The 19,854-nt window shown below is 38.2% G+C and overlaps 1 protein-coding gene and 1 long non-coding RNA gene across 2 annotated transcripts; one reads left to right on the top strand and one right to left on the bottom strand.

The window, feature by feature from the left end:
- The first annotated feature begins 5,074 nt into the window (after positions 1–5,074).
- On the top strand, positions 5,075–7,105 carry LOC135467295 (uncharacterized). Its single transcript, XM_064745064.1, has 4 exons — positions 5,075–5,090; positions 5,448–5,585; positions 6,113–6,343; positions 7,074–7,105. The coding sequence occupies exons 1-4, from the start codon at positions 5,075–5,077 to the stop codon at positions 7,103–7,105; spliced, it is 417 nt and encodes a 138-aa protein (XP_064601134.1).
- A 2,844-nt stretch (positions 7,106–9,949) lies between these two features.
- On the bottom strand, positions 9,950–11,963 carry LOC135466390 (uncharacterized). Its single transcript, XR_010444108.1, has 4 exons — positions 11,936–11,963; positions 11,609–11,746; positions 10,795–11,025; positions 9,950–10,191 (listed from the first exon to the last, which is right to left on the bottom strand). It is a non-coding gene; the product is annotated as an uncharacterized LOC135466390 (long non-coding RNA).
- Positions 11,964–19,854: the final 7,891 nt, after the last annotated feature.

Here is a 19,854-nt window from a genome sequence, read left to right as displayed (position 1 = left end):
TACGTCATTGGGAAACGCTTGTAGTTGATGCACGTGTTGGTCTGTCTATATTTCCGTTTGCGTTCGTGGATTCATGGGTAAGGTTTTACGTAACTTGTTTATGTACTGAATACTGATGAGAAAGACACCATGAAACACACGGGTTAACAAGATTACATACCTACTATAAGTTTGTTAATTAAACGAACGAGTAATATAAACATTACTAATAACCACTTGTCGTGATTGGACAGTAAAAATTTTATCCAGTCTTAAAAATTTATCAGGAAAAATACCCATTATTACTCAAACCACCACGACAAATAACATAGCTCAGACGATAACAAATCGCACGTTACAAGTGAGAACGTTTGTCATTAACTGGCAACAAGTGGGTTGTTTACCCTAAACACCCCGGGGTCTTCCATCTAGAAAACTTGGCACCCATCGTATAAGTGAAATAATCTCCTGAATATATGGTTTAATCAATCAGTATGACTATATCTATGACAACAGACAGGTTGGTTTTGGGCCGAAGTTATTCTTTATTGCCACTTATGTACAAGAAAAATGTTCCGCATCTGTTCACTTATCACTAGTACAAATCCTAACGCAGAATGTATACCAAGTAAGCAAATAAAACTTTTTTTTGCTAGAGCTGTTACGTGTTTGACAAGCTTCTCAAAGACATAAGCGACATCCTCCTATGTGACTTTTCCAGATCCACTGCGATCATAGATAAGGAAGGCCTCTCTGTACTCAGAGTCGACATTACGCAGTTACTGGAATGTGCGTACGTACTCAATAAAAGCCTGGAAGTTCATGCCCTTAGCTAGATGGAAAAGATGGAAAAAAGGAAAGACATATTAAAACTTGAGAATGCTCTTATCTTCAGGAATGTTTTTCCTGCGACACTGTCGTGCATGTTTGCAGGTGTAACTAAGGCTTGCATACCACACGGGAGAGAAAGATTAAGGTTACTAATAGCCCATGCCAATGGCTGCATAAAACAATCTTTGTGTAGTGATATATATGCCTCATTATCAACAGCAAAGCTATGGATAGGCAGTCAGGCTGCGGTGACGATCCATGGCTGAGAGAAGACATAAATGTAAACATACATGATAAATTTTTGTTCTGACATAATAAGATTTTATATAAATTCAGTTTAATTACTGCAACTTTTCTTTGCAATCATTTGCTGTGTCACAGTGTAGTCCTGTCATTGTTAGTTTGTTTTTTGTGGGGTTTTTTAATAATATGAAAAACACGTCATGATATTATTTTCTACTCTTTATATTTAATAATATCAAGTTGTGTATCGGTTATATTATTCATTGCTATTTATGATCAACACTGACACTGCCTAGGATTCTATGAATCTCGCTGTCGCTCGGATCCCGACCAGCACGCTCCAAGATCGCCCTCAGTTCGTTTCTACCAACAACGCCACAGTTGGACACTTTGTTGATGTAGGCAAGGAAGCCTGAAATGAGACGGAAAACAAAACTGAGACAAACTCTGTCGTCACATCGCTTATAATGACTGTAGTACAGACATGGTGTGTGGATTAAATCACCTGTATTCTGCGTGTAAACAAGATGTGCCTTCAGACATCTTACATAAATAAGTTACATCTGTATAAATTCCCCCAAACACGTACTGCAAACATCGTTCGTGTAAAATAGTGATATAAAAGAAGGACAGCGAAAAAATAATTTGACCGCAAATATGAAAAATGCCTACCATGTTGAATAAGAATGAAGGCCTTGGTCGACAGCTGGGAGGGTGGGAAGAGAGCAAATGTGTCTGTAATTCAGATTGGCTCTACCCACGGGAAGAGGCGGGGTATAAGGACGAGACCTGTCACTGTCTTTTTTGTGAGGTAGGAACAATAACAGAGACCACAATCTTATGTCGAAATATGAAAATACTTAGTCGGGTCAAAACAGAATTAACCAACTAAATGAACTATTATCTTTCATGCCTAAATGCCTTATCAATGGCGGAAAGGCGCAAGATAAAGCCTCAGTCTATATTACACCCAATGTAATAAATCATTTATGTAATATACATTTAGAGCATCAAATACACATGCGGAGCAGGCAATATCCATGTAGAGCAGGCAATACACATGTGGAGCATGCAATATACATGTAGAGCAGGTCCTTGTTTCCCGAAAATTCCCATGTCTTTTAGCTTTAGCAAACGTACATTGCTTGAGGAATACAATATTGTATATTTATCATAAGAAATGTTTGACGAGGATCAACCCCCTTTTGGAAGCAAGAATCAAGATGCCTATACATACAAATCTGCATATTCCTGCTGAATAATAGCAAAGGTAACTATCACCAAAGAGCTTTCTAATTCAACATGTGCCCTAAGGTATGACTTCCACATTCATGTACAGAGATTGCGGGGTGTGTAACCGTGACATAAGCATAATGTGTCAGTTATGTAAATAATGTGTAGAACAACTAGTGATACTTTGATAACGCATAATAAACTCAAGCTATTACCTGTGAATACCACACAGGACCACACAACTTGCTAAACTTGAACATTTCATATGAACTGAATTACCATTACCATAATTTTCGTGTAAGTTTGGTAGATATGCGTCTGAAAGTTTGCCGCCTTGAACTTACACCAACCAGTCGAGGGTCATGTAAAGGCCATGTAAGTGTTTCTCTCTCAGGGCAAGACAAAAAACAATCCCATTGACGCAACGGACAACATGCACCATGGAGTGACTTCCTTTTAGCCTCTTTTTATTAATCAGTTTAATGGGGTTGATATGGCGATAACCATCAGGGTGGAACGGCGGGGTAAGGATACACACAAAAGCATCTTAAAATCTACCTGGGGAATCAAGAGATGGTATTGTACCGGTATACCTTTGTATTGGATAACATTGACAGGTTCAACATTTTATTTCTATTCTCCACCCATAACAGGTTTTAGTGGGAAATGCAAATGATGCAGGAGACTCCTAAACGTATTCCCACAAACTTCTAACCCGTTACAATCACTATACATTAACAATTCGCAATAACTGAAATCACTTGTTTAAACAACACCTTGCTTAGTTCATATTCAGTGATTTGTCTTCATATTATTTGTACTTACACTTAAATTAAAATTATCCGTAATGACTAAAATCAGTACTTAAAAATGTATTGTTTAGTTTAAATCCATTGGTTTGTCCTTTGCTTTATTTGCACTTATACTGAAACTGAAAACATATAGTTTTTGCTTGATGCATAATTACTCACCTGTACAGCATGCAGTGCATTATTGTCCAGGTACATTTCTGTGTGTAGCGTTAAATTGTTCTACATGATGCTATCAGGATAGCAGACATATACAAACGCACGGCTACTTACAGTGTACACCAGAATCTATACCCGGGATATCGGAATGTGGGAGTTAAACCTTAAGGCACATATAATACAATGAAGTATTTGGTAATAATTTTGTTTTCAGTATATACATATATACACTCATAGGGGCGACTTTGTTAAGAAATAATGTAGACCAAAGTTTCATGTTTATGCCTTCTTATAAGGTGCTTCCATTTAGTGGCCTATATTGCAGAAACCGTCACTATATGAAACGACATGCATCACAGCGTTACTAAACTTAATTGAAATACTACATTTACTGCATGACAAATGAAGTTAGGGCATCTAAATAGGCATCACATGAAATACATTCCACAGTATAGATATCTAATTAATTCATGATCTTTGGCAGTAAAGTGATCACTGATGACTTCCATTAAGAAAGGATTGAAATCAAGTAATATATACAACACCATTTTCTGGTCTCAGATTGCTTACTGAGATCCTGAGGTCACACCTGTGAAACATAGTCAAAGAATCGAACCATGTCACTTTAATTTACAACTGCTCTAAACTTTTTATCATTTTTTCGACAACATGGACAGCAACAAACGCTTCAATAATTTTGCGTATTTCGATCATATTTGCAGAATGAACAGACCACGGAAACTTTTGTCTACATCAACATGAAAAGCATGCCTTCCCTGTGTCAACAAACAATATGTATTTAAAAAACTTCCCTTTTGATTTTGTTTGGGTTTGGGATGATCTTATTACCAGATGGAAACCCACGTACTGTTTTGGTTCAACCATTCATTGGTAAGGATCTGGAATATTATCTAAACAGGAAATAAAGGTCAAAGCACAGAGTATCTGCGGTAAAAGAAAAATCAGTACATTTGAAATTAGTGAGAACTTACACGTGGCTTTCTAGCTGACTAAGTGTTTTAAAGAATGAGTTTTGAGTTTCAGGTTGACTGCCAAGACTAGTATAGGGCTGACAAGGTTTAATATTCGGGTCAAATATACTGACGTACAAAACGGGGTGTCTTTGCTGGTTTCAGTACAATGTGCGTTTCATCAAAAAATACCTTTTTCGAATACAGGTAATACCTTTTCGAATGCAAGATCGAAAGTTTGGCCTACTTTGATCTCGTGCAATACATGTGTACTACCTAACCACTTTTTCCCAGTAAAATGCCTTTACCAAGGCATGAATAAACAACAGACTGTGGACAGTTTAGGTCCATCTTACGTTACGTCAAGCAGAAAACAGGTTCCCCATGGTGTACGATGGTGACCTCGCTTAATTGTACCGACTCGCATGTTTCACTTAGTTCAGCTAAAGACGCTGTAGTGTTGAATTATTATCCCGACCTCACAAAATCAGACTTTGACAGATCTCTTCCATAAGCCACGCCCACTTCCGTGCGTCGGGTATATAAGCCTGAGGAGATTGGTTGCTGGGCACAGACACATTTGCTCTCTGTCCATCCTCCCAGCTGTCGAACAAGGCCTTCATTTGTATTCAACATGGTGAGTATTTACAAGTACTTGTCAACTTATTTCAAAGATATCTAACGTCTAAATGTTGCATTGTGCATTGGCTAATACAGTCTGTGTTTTATGCCACTACTGCTGTCACTGCTCGTCGGATCATGGATTCCATAATCAGTCTATTTTTAAAAGTACTGTTAAACTGTTTGAGAAGCCGTGTGATAAAACTCAGTTTAGCAAGGTTTTCCAACATGTCTTTCATTGTTGGTAGGTTTTGACATTTTGTAATGGACAACGTTTTAAATGGTCTTTCGAAAGAACTGTTTAAATTTACGACTACTGAATCGACGGTCAGTAATAGATATGCTATTTATCCTTTCAGCCTCTTGGACTTCCATCTGGACAATACTTAGGTAAGAAGAGAACTTTTCTTCTCTTAAACTACATATGTGATCAGAGAAAACTACTTTCCCTGCATTTTTGCCCTGCCATACTGATGTAACGCCATATATAAAGTTCCTGAGAGTAAATCTTGAATAACACTGTAGAATATGAATGGTTAAATCTGCTAACTTATTTGCGTCGGACGAATTTGCCTCTAAATTGCTTTCTTCTGCTTTGCAGGCTTTCTTGCCTACTTCAACAGGGTGTCCAATTGTGGCTATGTTGGTAGAAACGAACTTAGGGCGATCCTGGAGCGCGCTGGCCGGGATCCGTGCGACAGTGAGATCCAGGCAATCCTGGACAGTGTCAGCGTTGATCGTAAGTTCAAGTGAACAGTATATTTAACTTTATTTTGTCAAACATGAAGCGCTGACAAACTTTTGTGTAAATCTTCAGTGTGCACAGAGGGCCGTATGTTTAGCGGTCATAAACACACATGTACCATTGTAGAAAGGCTATCATTTTGATATTCCAATGATCTGCCTACCGTGGGCTAGTAATTGCTACAAACAGATTATAAGTTGAAACAATTAATCGGATAATATTCAAAATGTTTTATTTTTTTTTAATTATCTTATTTATATCTTATTTTTGTCGGTTGGATAGAGTCACCTCATGTCTGTATGTGTCTGCATATCTGGCCTGACTGTTTTGTGCAGCCATGCACATCACTCAAGACCTTTGTACTTCTGACCTATGTTATGGTATGTCCACGGCGGAGAACACTGTAGGCCTAGTATTGCTTACACTCACAAGCTTGCATTCCAAACTACCCCAAAATCAAATTAAGATCAGCACGATCATTCTTTAACACGTATATTTTTTCTCTGTCTTTTTACACGCAGCTCGAGGAATGAACTTCCAGGCTTTCATAGATTACGTGCGCACATTCCAGCAGCTGCGTAATGTGGAGTCTGAGTACAGAGAGGCCTTCCGTATCTATGATCGCAGTGGAGCCGGAAAACTCACGCAGGAGGACGTCGCTTATGTCTTTCAGAAGTTGCGCGTCAACGTTGACGTCCCAGCGCTCTTCAAGGTGGCCGATGCTGACAATAACGGCACAATTGAGTACAACGGTAAGTTTATATGCCTTGTGGACTTTCTGTTTGTCTGTCGGCCTAACTGTCCTAGTATCTATACATAGTTTAGCTACGGGCTTAGTGAGTCGTCGGATACCAATCAAATAAATAGATGAGCATGTAGACCACAAGCTGCTGCATGAACAGTCAAATCCGACTGGCGTAGTTACGACTACTGACTCCTCATTTGTTTAGTAGCTTAGCCATGAGCCCTTCGAGGTTCGTGTGATTTTCTGCTAGCATTTCTGTCACAGTCCACAAACCTAAAATAAATATAATAAATAATTATCATTATAAAATAAATAATATAAAAGGGAATGGTTTAAACATCTGAAGATGTTTACATATAATTAAGACGTACAGCATGGAGAGAAAAACAAGAGCAGCGACGACAGTGTGATAGCTGGTAAATGGTCACAGGTAACCAGTGAAATACGGCCTCTTGTCAGTTTACCTCAGGGTTTTATTCTTATTGTTCATGTAAATGCTTAAACAGTAGCAATTTACACACCCCAAGCACCATGGCTTAAGCAGAATTAGCTAAAAAAAATGCAGCAATGGTAACTGTAATTTAACAGACGTCATTGGTCAGGAATTACTCAGAATGCTTTGTTGCCACCACATTTAACATACAATCACATATATCTACTGAAAAATATTTGTCAGTTTACTGTAATCCTTTGTCGATATACCGGTGTGTAACTTGTTTTTGTTGCTTGTTTTGCAGAATTCGTTGACCTCATGAACAAGACCTTGTAAAGATCACTCGGAAACCATGTAACAAATTTAATCTTCTCTATAAGAGCTTGTACAGCGGATGGATGTTTTTTTTTTTCTTTTTTTTAACAAAAATTTATTTACTTATTCAGTGCACAATCTGCATCAGGGGCAGCGGGTTTGTACTAATGATAAGTGAATAGATTCGGAACATTTTTTTTCTACAGAAGTGGCAATAAATAAGAACTGCGGCCAAAATCGTGTTGTTTGGTGTCATTGTTGTCTGAGTTGTATTATTTACAATCTGGTCCGATTGATTCATTTCCTGAACATTCCTGTTTCATTGGTGAAGTTGGTCAAGAAATTTTCATTTTCTTAATAAACTTAATTTTCCACACGTTACATAAAAATTGTTATGGTTGACTGAATGTTTCAACCATCACCTGGAACGTGCATGCTGGTTCACGGTTGGTAGAAGAATGTATCTTTTGTCGAACAGATTCATGATGTTTAACGCGGTATTCAAGACGTTTTCACATAATGACCGCTGGAGATTATATGGGTGGCGGAATTCGCAGCGTTCACAGTAAAGCATCGACTCCGGCAGGTACCGAACAAACCTCTTGGCCGCACCGGAAACACCCAGAGCTGGATTCGAGCACATGAACGCATTGGTCAAGGGCTCAATAAGTGCAAAGAAGAAATGTCATATTTAAGAGATTTTTTATATCAAACAAATCAAATAAATAAATAAAAAATATATTTTACACATACATTTACAAGCATTATTATTTATCTCGATCCAAACGGTCGGGAAGACCTACTGTACTTTGGATATGACATGTTTCAAACACTATACTCTCATGATCGTAATATGCAATTGACTTCTGCTAATTAAATGAAAGAGGTACATATAGAATAATAATGAACCTGGGTCACTTTAACGTTAAGAGTCAGGCTGTAGTGTGCATACACAAACCGATTATCCCCTGATTTGAAAATGCTGGTGTTTCTTCATACAACATTGCAAGCAACCAAAAATCCTGCATTGTGGAAAAATATACAATTGCTTCTGTTGAATAGCCCCATGAGGTAGTAATTTCGAATCCAACAATCACTTATGCTTATGACTTATTACATATATGTTAGCGCGCTAAAGCAGCGTAATGACTCAGAAGCCTCTCACCAATGCGGTCGCTGTGAGTTTAAGTCCAGCTCATGCTGGCTTCCTCTCTGGCCGTACATGGAAGATCTGTCAGCAACCTGCGGAAGGTCGTCGGTTTCCCCCGGGCTCTGCCCTTGGTTTCCTCCCACCATAATGCTGGCCACCGTCATATAAGTGAAATATTCTTAAGTACGGCGTAAAACACCAATCAAATAAATAAATAAACATTACATATATGTAAACGCTAGTATAAACGCTAAACTTCATACCATCTCGTGCTAACACAATTTATATGGCTTTATTATATCCTTAAAAAGAAGAGTATCACCCTTCAGAATTTTCAGAATTTCAGATTTAAATCTCACGATCCTGATTGCATCTGATTAATCACGTTAGAGGAACCGTCAACACAATCAATGCACGGTTTACTTGTTTCTGCATGTAACATCGTGGACTTATTTATTTGATTTATTTGACTGGTATTTCATAGTGTATTCAAGAATATTTTACTTATACAAACGATGTGGAAATTACACTTACACAACACACTCCAACATTATGGTGGGACTGAACAGAAACAGAGCCCGTGAGAAACCCACGACCATCCACAGGTTGCTGACAGACCTACCCACTTACGGCAGCAGAAAGAAGCCAGCAGAAGCTGGAGCTACCACATTAGTGCGAGGCCCCGCTGGCACGCTAATTACATCGGCCGCGAAGCGACTTTCGTTATACTATATAAAATAAAGTTTATCTTATGAGTTTGTGGTGTGCAATTTAATCAAAATATATAAAGCATTTGGATTACATGGGTACGTCGCAAGTGTGCCGCCAAAATTGTGTGGAAATCCCATGAAAATGACCAACAATACGGCACAAGACTAGCCATAACATGATACAGCTCATCGCAGAGGAAATAACGACATGCGTGTAAACTGATTGAACACAGTGGCTCAGTATTTCTCAAGTAAAGAAATAATGGGTTATGTTACCCAACTATAATGAGATCGCTTCAACCAACTGTGACCATTTTCCTTTTCGCAATAGATATGCAAGAAAACTTTTAATGAAATCCCAGAAATTAGGTTCGATTATAATCATTAAAAGCACTGTAAAAGTAACTGATTTGAACACAATGCATACTTGACACATTTTTCTCCGGCCGTGAATTCTGAATTTTCCAATTAAACAAAGACAACTCTGAATGAATAACGTTATACTATAATTGTTCTTCTTTTTTTTTTTTGATTGGTGTTTTACGCCGTACTTCAGAATATTTCACTTATACGACGGCGGCCAGCATTATGGTGGGTGGAAACCGAGCATAGCCCGGGGGAAACCCACGACCATCCGCAGGTTGCTGACAGACCTTCCCACTTACGGCCGGAGAGGAAGCCAGCATGAGCTGGACTTGAACTCACAGCGACCGCATTGGTGAGAGGCTCCTGGGTCATTACGCTGCGCTAGATTCATGAATGAACCAGGCCGCTTACAAGTATCCCGATTTCCTAGTTTCTTTTGCCAGGGGAACATCTTATCTAAGACCGCAACAGCGAATGTCAGTAACTTGTCAGATGTTATTAAATGATGTCCATCTTACAAGTACAAAAAATTCTTCAGCATGGCATTAATCAATCAGTTAGTAAATTACTTAATACAACAAACACCAAAAAACAGTATAGTTTAGACAACAAAGAAAACAAACAAGCTGAGTTTGGCCGCAGTTCTTATTTATTGCCACTTCTGTACAGGAAAAATGTTCCGAATCTATTTACTTATCTTTAGTACAAACCCGCTGCCCCTGATGCAGATTGTATACCGAGTAAGCAAATAAATTTTTGTTAAAAAAAAAAGAAAATGAAAAAAAACATCCATCCGCTGCCCAAGGTCTTAGAAAAGGTTAGGTCTGTTACATGATTCCTGAGAAATCTTTACAAGGTCTTGTTCATGAGATCAACGAATTCTGCAAAACAAACAAATAGAAGAAATGAATACACGACTTGGTACTGCATATAAGCCAATATCTTACAGCCCGTATTGATCATCATTTCAGACAACATGTAGACCTTTTGCCTGGAATAATGAATACTTAACTTCATATTTCACATGATGACTGTCAAGATGATGGATGGAGAAAACAATCTATGCCTGGAGATTTGAAGGTCAACTGGTGAAGAAAATAAATAAATGGCCGGGACTGCGCAAGGCGAGTCCATGTCTTTCATGTTGTGTCAATGTCTTTTATCTATTTATTAATTTAATTGGTGCAGGGCAGTGTACAAGGTAGGGAAAGACAGAGTGTGCGGAGGAAACAACAGTACCCCAGAGGTACCAGGTACCCCTCTTGACTATAAGCTGTCGCTGAGACGGACAGACACCGGCACACAAACACAGGCAGACAAGCACACAAGCAGATAGACTCACAGACAAACTGGCAGGCAAACAGACATATAAACTTACGGTTATACTCAATTGTGCCATTGTTGTCAGATATATTGATACTGGGACAGACAGACGGACAGACGGACATACACAGACAGACAGTCAGTAAGGCATACAAACTTACCGTTGTACTCAATTGTGCCGTTGTTGTCAGCATCGGCCACCTTGAAGAGCGCTGGGACGTCAACGTCGACGCGCAGCTTCTTAAAGACGTAAGCGACGTCCTCCTGTGTGAGTTTTCCGGCTCCACTGCGATCATAGATACGGAAGGCCTCTCTGTACTCAGATTCAACATTACGCAGCTGCTGGAAAGTACGCACGTAATCTATGAAAGCCTGGAAGTTGATTCCTCGAGCTGCATGGAAAAAAGAGATGCAAAGCATATATTAGTGCTTGATGCGATTCATATCTTTGTAAATATTTTTTTTCCTGCGAGACTGGTTTACATGCCTGTAAGCGTAGGCAAAACTTGATTAAACCTACGTACAAAGGTAAAACGGACCTTAATGATTCGCATGGCTGCACATCCCAATCCGCTTTGAATGACGGCCTAAGGCAAACATCTCACTTTATGAACAATAAAAACAAGGGGAAAAGCAGTCCAGCTTTGTCAACCATGTCAAGTTTCACCACGGGGTGTTTGTAGCCAGAGAGAGCAGACAGAAGCATATATTTACACCGTGAACTTTTCAAAATAATATTTTGAACCTAACCAAATTAACTACTGTAACCTTCAACCTGGTTGTTGAAATGACAAGCCGTTAGGTCTGTCATTGGTCATAAAGATTTCCACTGTTGGATTAGTATACGTGAGGGTGGTGAGCGATTAATCCTCTTCTGTACACATTAAAAATAAACACACAAGAATCGACCGGGCTGCATTTTTACGCTCCATTTCTGACAATATCGAGTTGGGTTTACCGTTAGGAGGTACTTACAATCAACGCTGACACTGTCTAGGATTCTCTGAATCTCGCTTTCGCTCGGATCCCTGCCAGCGCGCTCCAGGATCGCCCTCAGTTCATTTCTACCAACCACGCCACAGTTGGACACTCTGTTGAAGTAGGCGAGGAAGCCTACAAAGAGACAGAGAACCAATTTCTGACAAACTTGGCCATAGTTACACTTGTCATAACTTTGGTACACACTAGGTAATTTCAATTACATTTATTCTGTGCTTAACCAAAATATGCGTGTAGAATCGTAGTTTCTAAAGTAGTCTTCGGGATCCCACATTTAGTTGAGGAAAAAAGTTTTATCCTTACCTAAGTATTGTCCAGGTGGAAGTCCAAGAGGCTAAAAGGGTGAAAAATATAAACAGTTATTATGTGAATTTTAAATAAAACTCTTTCATGGCGAAACTTAGCAACATTGATACACAATTTGTACGTATGTAAGACCATGAAAAACACCAATACCCAAACAGTTGTAATGTTTAAATCCTTTCAATTCAATGTAAACTGTGTATTAAGTGAACCGAATAGTGTGTAAAACTCACCATGTTGAATAAGGATGAAGGCCTTTGTCGACAGCTGGGAGGATGGACAGATAACAAATGTGTCTGTGGCGAGCAGAGCGTCTCTTCAGCCTTATATACCTTGCAAACAATAAGAGGCGGGTCTTACGGACGAGGCCTGTCAAAATCTCGTTTTGATGACTCCGAATGAAAACAGAGCTCTTGAACGTCTTCTGTTCCAGACCACTGAACATCAAAGTATATGGGCGAGTAGCCCTGAGGTCGTCAGTTTTATCTCATTGACGATGGGGGACCTTTTTCTGACTGAAGTAACTTGGGCCTAGGCTGTTTAGTGTATTATCCATCATCCTTTCTGTTATGGCATTTTATGTGCATGGTGGTTGTGTAGTACACATAGCAAGAAAATAATGGTCAGACCAGCTTTGACCCGATTCGCTCTTATACCTGAGAAGCGGTATTCCATTACCTTTCTCGGTCGGATTAAATCAGTACATTGTTTTGTTGAAATGTGCATTAGACTGGAACCAGAAAAAAGCCGTTTTGTATAGCTATCACTAAAAAACCCATTTAGTCCCCTGTTTAAACGGTCCTAAGATATCAAAACATTCACTCGCCTTAAAACGCTCGTCCTGTGTAATACTATATTTACCGAATTGTTATAAAAGTAAGATTTTTCCGATGTGAAGAAATGATAGAATAAAAAAAAATAAGCCTTCTCAACATTCTACATTTTTGTATTCCGACTGCAGTTTCGAACGTCTTGTTCTTTTTAAGGAATGAAGTATAACAGTTCGACAGGTTTTCTATATGGGCATGTTTCCAGGCATCATGGAGTTTTCCAAATGAATGATTATGGCTTAAGACCAGTCGACATTATCAGAGGCCATGACGTAGCTAAGGAGTCAGGCGACACTGCGTGCTTTAAATGAGAAAATCCAAAACCACAAAAGCTTTCCATAAAATTAAACAAATGTTGTACATAAAAGTAACGCTGCACAACTGATAGGTTTAAATATTGTACATTTTACAAAGGAATGGTATATACTAGATGCTGATTTGGACAAAAGTTTCCAATTTCATCTGGACAGCAAATTGGCATTGCCCAATTCTCGACAAAAGACTAAGTTTCGCTGATAAATCCAAATAAGCCATTTTTATCCGGGAAACATGTGTTCCAGTTGATATATGTCGGAAACCATGGTGTTTTCAATGGTCTTAGTGCATGATAAGGGTTTAAAGGCAAAGATCATAGATTAATGATCTGTAGCCTGAAAGGTATTCTAAATGGGAGATATGGTCCTCAAATCTCATGCAGTAAATGTATATTAGTTAAGTTTTCAAAAGTTGTGATGAATATGATTTCATACATTGAAAGTTCATGAAAGTAAATTTATGAACCTGTACCTTAAGAATGTGGGTAGGTATTTAAAAAGTCAGTCATTATCGAAGATGCCTAGATATACATGTACAGGTATGCACAGTTCATGGATTATATGATGACATTATCAGCAAATAACTGCATGGTATAATGTGTACCTTAAGTGCTGACTGTCATATCAACGTACTTGTAGAAAGCTTTATGGCGTATTTGTGTGCGTGTGTATATGTATGTGTGTGCGTGTGTGTATGCCTCTGTGTGCGTGTGTATATGTACGTGTGTGCGTGTGTATATGCTTTTGTGTGCGTATGTGTATACCTTTGTGTGCGTGGGTAGCATGGTGTGTTTGTTAAGTCAATACAAAAAATTTATTTTAAAAAGTAATCTGACCGGTATTTTACGAACTAAGAATTGTGCTTCACAATAATGATGGTCTTGGCGGGTTAACATACCCAAATAAAAACCTTATGGAGATGGTAAAATACATCTACAACTGGGACTACCTCGGTAAATCGGTGATCATTTTCTCCAATTCAAAAATGCCCTATTTAACAAGGCATTACAATTTGATGATTATATCAAAATAGAAGGAGGCCAGCAGCGCGTCAGTGATGCATGCTCTCAGTCAAGTCATGCCACGTTTCTTTTTGACGCTTAACTGCCCTGGGAACGAAACACGTCACCTTTACAAATCAAAAAAATGGCGGTCGATTGGTTCAAAGCAGTAAACTTTTAAGCCCCTCAACGAAACTTACTCGAAGCCTATATTTCGTATTTAAACTCTTGTGCAAGGTGTAAAATTGGCCTTATCTGAGACCTTCAAAGCATGCAAATATTACACGTATACTTACATAGCCATTACAGTGTGGCCACTGGCTAAAACATTAACCATACGTAATGCTCTATTCACTTCATGCTCGTTTAGTGAGTAAAATGTATTAATAGTCAACCTAAGAGGTCCCCTTAGTCACCTCACCAGTTTACAAGCCTTAATATGTCTGAGAAGACTTTGTGGCCATACATATAAATTTCGGATAATTAAAAAAAAGCTTTATAAAATGAAAAAAATGCATTTATCTTAAGGACACTGTATATAATTTATACCTTAACATTAAAGAATATCAAAAATGCTTCAGGGATAAATTTTAAAATAAAAATTAATTATCTCAAAGCATTAATAGTACCAGTTTCCGGTGGCGTTGATGAACATATAAACTAGTTTAGTCATGGGTATACTTGCATGGTATATCCCTCTGGACCCAGTTTTGCAAAGATATCGTACATGTGCCATAATCACACATACAGGACCATGACACGGTAATAGTGACGTACAAAATTTCATACGACAAACATACGATAAAAAAATGCCGTACGCTGCCTTGTGAAACTGGGTTCCGATATACCATTTTGGGTCAAATCTATATTTCACACTCTACAAAATACTTATAAATAATAATAGGGATAGAAAATAGGGATAGGTTTCTTTTCTCTTGGAAATGTACGGTTGACTGAAGTTGATTTTATTCAGTTCGAATATCACTGCTGTCTTCTTAGTAAAGTGATATCTATCTTCATGGCTTTAATCTAAGTTTTGTTGGAAAGTTTGTAGCGCTGAACTTCCCAGGATCAACCCAGAGCTGTAATCTTTTATACGCAAAGCTAGTGGGTGTTTTCTGCTTGACAAGTATCAAACAGAAAAAAAAGCAATGACGTAAGAGAAATTTAAGCATACATCAGTGACCTGCTGTTGGCCTTCTTACATTCACGAAACTTAATAGGCCTCAGGCTCAGAACCATGCAAGGGGGAACGTCGAGTAAATGTATACCCATGAAAGCATGTTGTTTTACCTAGCAGGAAAGCTGGGCAATCTGTCGTGAATAGGATTGCGCTGAAGAACAATTCGAGGCTTAAAACTTTGTTTATGATAGATCTTTTCTCAACTCCACGCACAGCAGGGTTTAGTGGAAATTAAACACTACTTCCAAATAAAAGTTACTCTTAGAGCTGTATACCAATGCTTGTTTTATAAAATAAAAATCATTTCTCAAAAATATGATTACATATGGTTTGAATCCAGTGGTTACTCTTGTATTACTTATGTTTACAATTCATAACTTTTATTTACACTTAAATTAGCAAAATGTCTTCTTACTTCCTTGATGTTCCATTTGTTATTTATGCGAGCATTGTTAACAAGCCTGATACAAATCATATACTGTTAGCTATGGTATGGGTTAAGTCTGTATGATTAAATTGTTCCACACGATGTTATCTGCACAGCATGATACACTGTATATGAGCGTTACATACGTAACACACAAAACTCTCAACATTAATAAGTCCACAAGTCAATCTCAAAATGTATAAAATTTTGGGGATTATATGTTTGCTTTTCTAGTAAACAAACTTCCATATATGCATATTACTAATCATGTTGCTAAAGGCAGAATGTCCAAACTAGTATTACTCACTATCTATACGCTAGCTACTTTACTGTCCTGGCTTGCACGGATTTCCACTCCATGAACTGATATGCATTGCAACCTAATGAACTCAATTAGCATATAGCACGAGAAATTTGAAAGGGCATCAATACAAATAACTCTAATTTTTAAAAATACATTTCAAATAATAAATTTAGTGGTTATACACTGTGATCCCAGATTAATTTCATTTAGGGCACCATAGTTTCAGATTTCACGCTTTGTTTACTCAATGGTTAGCTGTTAGGTATGTGTTTGTCTGGATGAAGATGGCTGATTTTAAAGGACAAATCTTTAACTGATACGCATATAAGAATAAAGCACCGCCCGCAGGTGTTACAGTAGATGATCTTTGCAATGTAACGTACTCAACAGATATAAAATAACAGAGGACATGAGTTTTAAAACAGACGACATATTTTGACAAGACTGGCTAAAGAAGGGAAGTTTGGCACCTTCTACCTTTCTGTGGTCAAGGTAATATATTTAAGGTGTGTTTTTTTTTTCGGTTCCAATACAATATGAATTTGGGCTTCAAAATTATTCTGACATCCACCATTCAAGTAGATGTTCAGTGGTCCGTGACAGAAGTTTAAGGTCTCACACAAGAAAGGTTCCTCATTGTGCAGTAGATAAAATAGAAGAAGTCGTTTGTGCTGGCTTACATTGTTCACTTAGTTGTTCAGTGTTCCGGAACAGGAGAATCTTAAGAGGTCTGGATTATTATTCTGACCCCACAACCGGATGTCTCGCCCTAAATCTCCGCCCCGTCCTGTGGCTCGGGTATATAAGACTGAAGAAACTTTGCTGCTACTCATATTATTTTTAACTGGGAATAGTTTTTTCTTTGGATATAAAGCTGTCCTCCTTTCTATCACAATATCACAATATTCTGTTTACATATTCAACCTGATATCTTTTACTGTACAATGGCGGGTTAACCCTTCCTTTCTTCTAAAACACCAGCACTGTAATACTGATGTATACGTCACCAGTTTGCCCTCCAATCGTCATTACAAATTTTGCTGAAATGTACAGCAGGGTGTACAATTTTTGATCGAAATGCTTTAGACGGGAAACGTTTCCGAAATAGATCTTAGATATTGAACATTATGAAAATGCTTTAAAATTATGTGGGAATCGACGCGATCAAATTTAGGTGTTGTATACAAAGAATATATGTTTCAGTGTCGGTTTGTTTTATCAATTCGTGATCATTGATGTTTTTACAATCTGCGACGTAACAAAAATGGCGACGTAAAACTTATGCATATATTTCTTTCAACCTTTTGGAATTCCATCTGGACAATACTTAGGTAAGTTAAAACATTCCTGTTCTCAAACTGAACGGTCTGGAAAATAGTATTTTTCCTCATGCTTGGATAGCCATATACATGTAACATGCGCTGCATGCCAGTCCTCCAGTCATATCTTGTTTAAATGCAAAATACTGATAATTAGGTCCACATACTAATTCTGTTCAGTAGTTACTGTAATCATGGCGTACGGCCGTATTTCTATTCTGCTTTCTGTCTCATTTCAGGCTTCCTTGCCTACTTCAACAAAGTGTCCAACTGCGGCGTTGTTGGTAGAAACGAACTGAGGGGCGATCCTGAACGTGCTGGCCGGTATCCGAACGACGGTGAGATTCAGAGAATCCTGGACAGTGTCAGCGTTGATCGAAAGTTTATCTGAGCAGCAGTCCCATCTTGTTGTCAGAAATGAAGCGTATAAAACGATGTCTTGGCGTGTTTTATGTGTTCATCTGCCGTATGTGGGAATGGAGTTGACAAAACGTCCACAACCTGCATGTACTCATTGTAGCAAGGCTATTATTTTATCATTAAGAAATGAAATGCAATATAATAAAAGACTTACAGCGTAGAGAGTGAAACCAGAGTAGAGACGTCAATATACATCAGTTAAGGTTTTATTCTAAACGAAATGCTCAGAAATATGCAATACGATGATAACTTAAACATTCAAGTTGGTGTGTGGTCATCAAATGTAAAATACAATGTCATTTTAACATAGTGCACAGACTTTCCATGTATCAACTAGTAATTATAACAATCAGGGCAAAATGTGCAGAAACTAAAGCTATTTAAGATGTTGTTGTTTGATGCCAAGTGATGTATTGTTTCTGTTTTTCCCACCTGCCTATACATGTATTTCTGATGGCATATGACATGGCAAAATAGCGTAGGTCTCTAATCAAGCCTTTGTTACAAATGCAGACACAGACTAGTTTTGAAGAGACACTGAATATAAGAGCAGCATCATGCTTTAACACCTATTTTCTCTCTTTTTACCATCCAGCAAAGGTAATGAACTTCCAGGCTTTCATAGTAATTCCAGTAATTCCAGCGTATTACGAGTACAGAGAGGCCTTCCGTATCTATGATCGTCTTACGTCTTTGAGAAGCTGCGTGTCAACGTTGACGTTACCGCCCTCTTCAAAGTGGCCGACGCTGACAACAATGGCACTATTGAATACAACGGTAAGATTGCATGTTTGGCTGTCTGTGCTATATACGGTAGTTTAGCTGTAGCTTTAAGACAGGTTCTAGGCGAAGGTTTCTTAAACATGGGCGTAGTCTTATACCAGTCAAAGAAATATAAAGCACTACAGCATAGGGAGTAAAATCAGAGCAGTGACGACAGTGTGACAGCCTAATTCTTCTAAAGTTTAAGACGTCTTGTCTGCTACTTTTAACCAAAACACATTGTGTATTGGTTAAAACCAACTTTACTCTCATTGTCACTACATCTAATTAACAAATTACGCATATCTTTAGTTTCTGGAAAACCTTGAAGAGAAATGTATCTTTCCTAAAAATCAGAATTACAGTATTCGCCGGAGATATCCGACCTTTTGTCAGTTTACATCAGTCAGGGTTTTATTCCGACTTCATATGTATGTTTAAAAAGTAGCCATGTCCACGCCTTCCTAGCGCCATGATTTTGTCTAAGTAAAAAGCATGAACACCATATAAACCATGCAAAAGCCCCTGAACAGACCCGGTTGGCTCGGCCACAGCTATATAGGGTTTATATTTATTTCGTACTTTGTCCAGGTGCCCGGCGAGGTTCTGAGAGTTCATCCATATCCCTGACAAGCGACAAAAAAACGTAAATATTCTTGTGCTGGGTAAAACGTCTAAACACTTACTACATGTTCTTTTGAATTAACAAACCTAATCAGTTCAAAATCTTTGTACAAATTTGACGTCATGCTTCAAGTTAAGGAATTCATTGTTTTCTTTTCTTTGTTTTGCAGAATTCGTTGATGACGCAGGAACCATGTATGTGACTTAACATTTTAAAGATGACGCAGGAGCCATGTATGTGATTTAATATTTCAAAGATGACGCAGGAGCCATGTATGTGATTTAATATTTTAAAGATGACGCAGGAACCATGTATGTGATTTAACATTTTATCTGACATCTTGGACAGCGGATGGATGCGGTTTTTTGTTGTTGTTGTTGTTGTTTTTTTGTTACTTTTTTATCAAAAGTTTATGTACTTACTCGGTGTACAATCTGCATCCGGGGCAGAAGGTTTGTACCCGTGATAAGTGAATAGATTTGGAATGTTTTTTCTTGTACAGACGTGGCAATAAAAAGATCTGCGGCCAAAATCCAGGTGTTTGTTGATTTAGTGTCAATCTGTTCTACTCTTTGTTGATGTGGTCTAATTGATTGTTAGATTGACCGATTGATTTAACGCCTTATTGAAGATCGTTTCACTTAACGCTGTCGAACAGTTTATCTCGGTTCAGGATCTTTGCCAAGTAACTGACAAATATTTCCATTTGTGACATACACACTGTGATGGTCTGA

Source organism: Liolophura sinensis, chromosome 6 (assembly GCF_032854445.1).
Source record: "Liolophura sinensis isolate JHLJ2023 chromosome 6, CUHK_Ljap_v2, whole genome shotgun sequence".
Lineage (NCBI taxonomy): Eukaryota > Metazoa > Mollusca > Polyplacophora > Chitonida > Chitonidae > Liolophura > Liolophura sinensis.
This window is presented reverse-complemented; position numbering and strand designations above follow the sequence as displayed.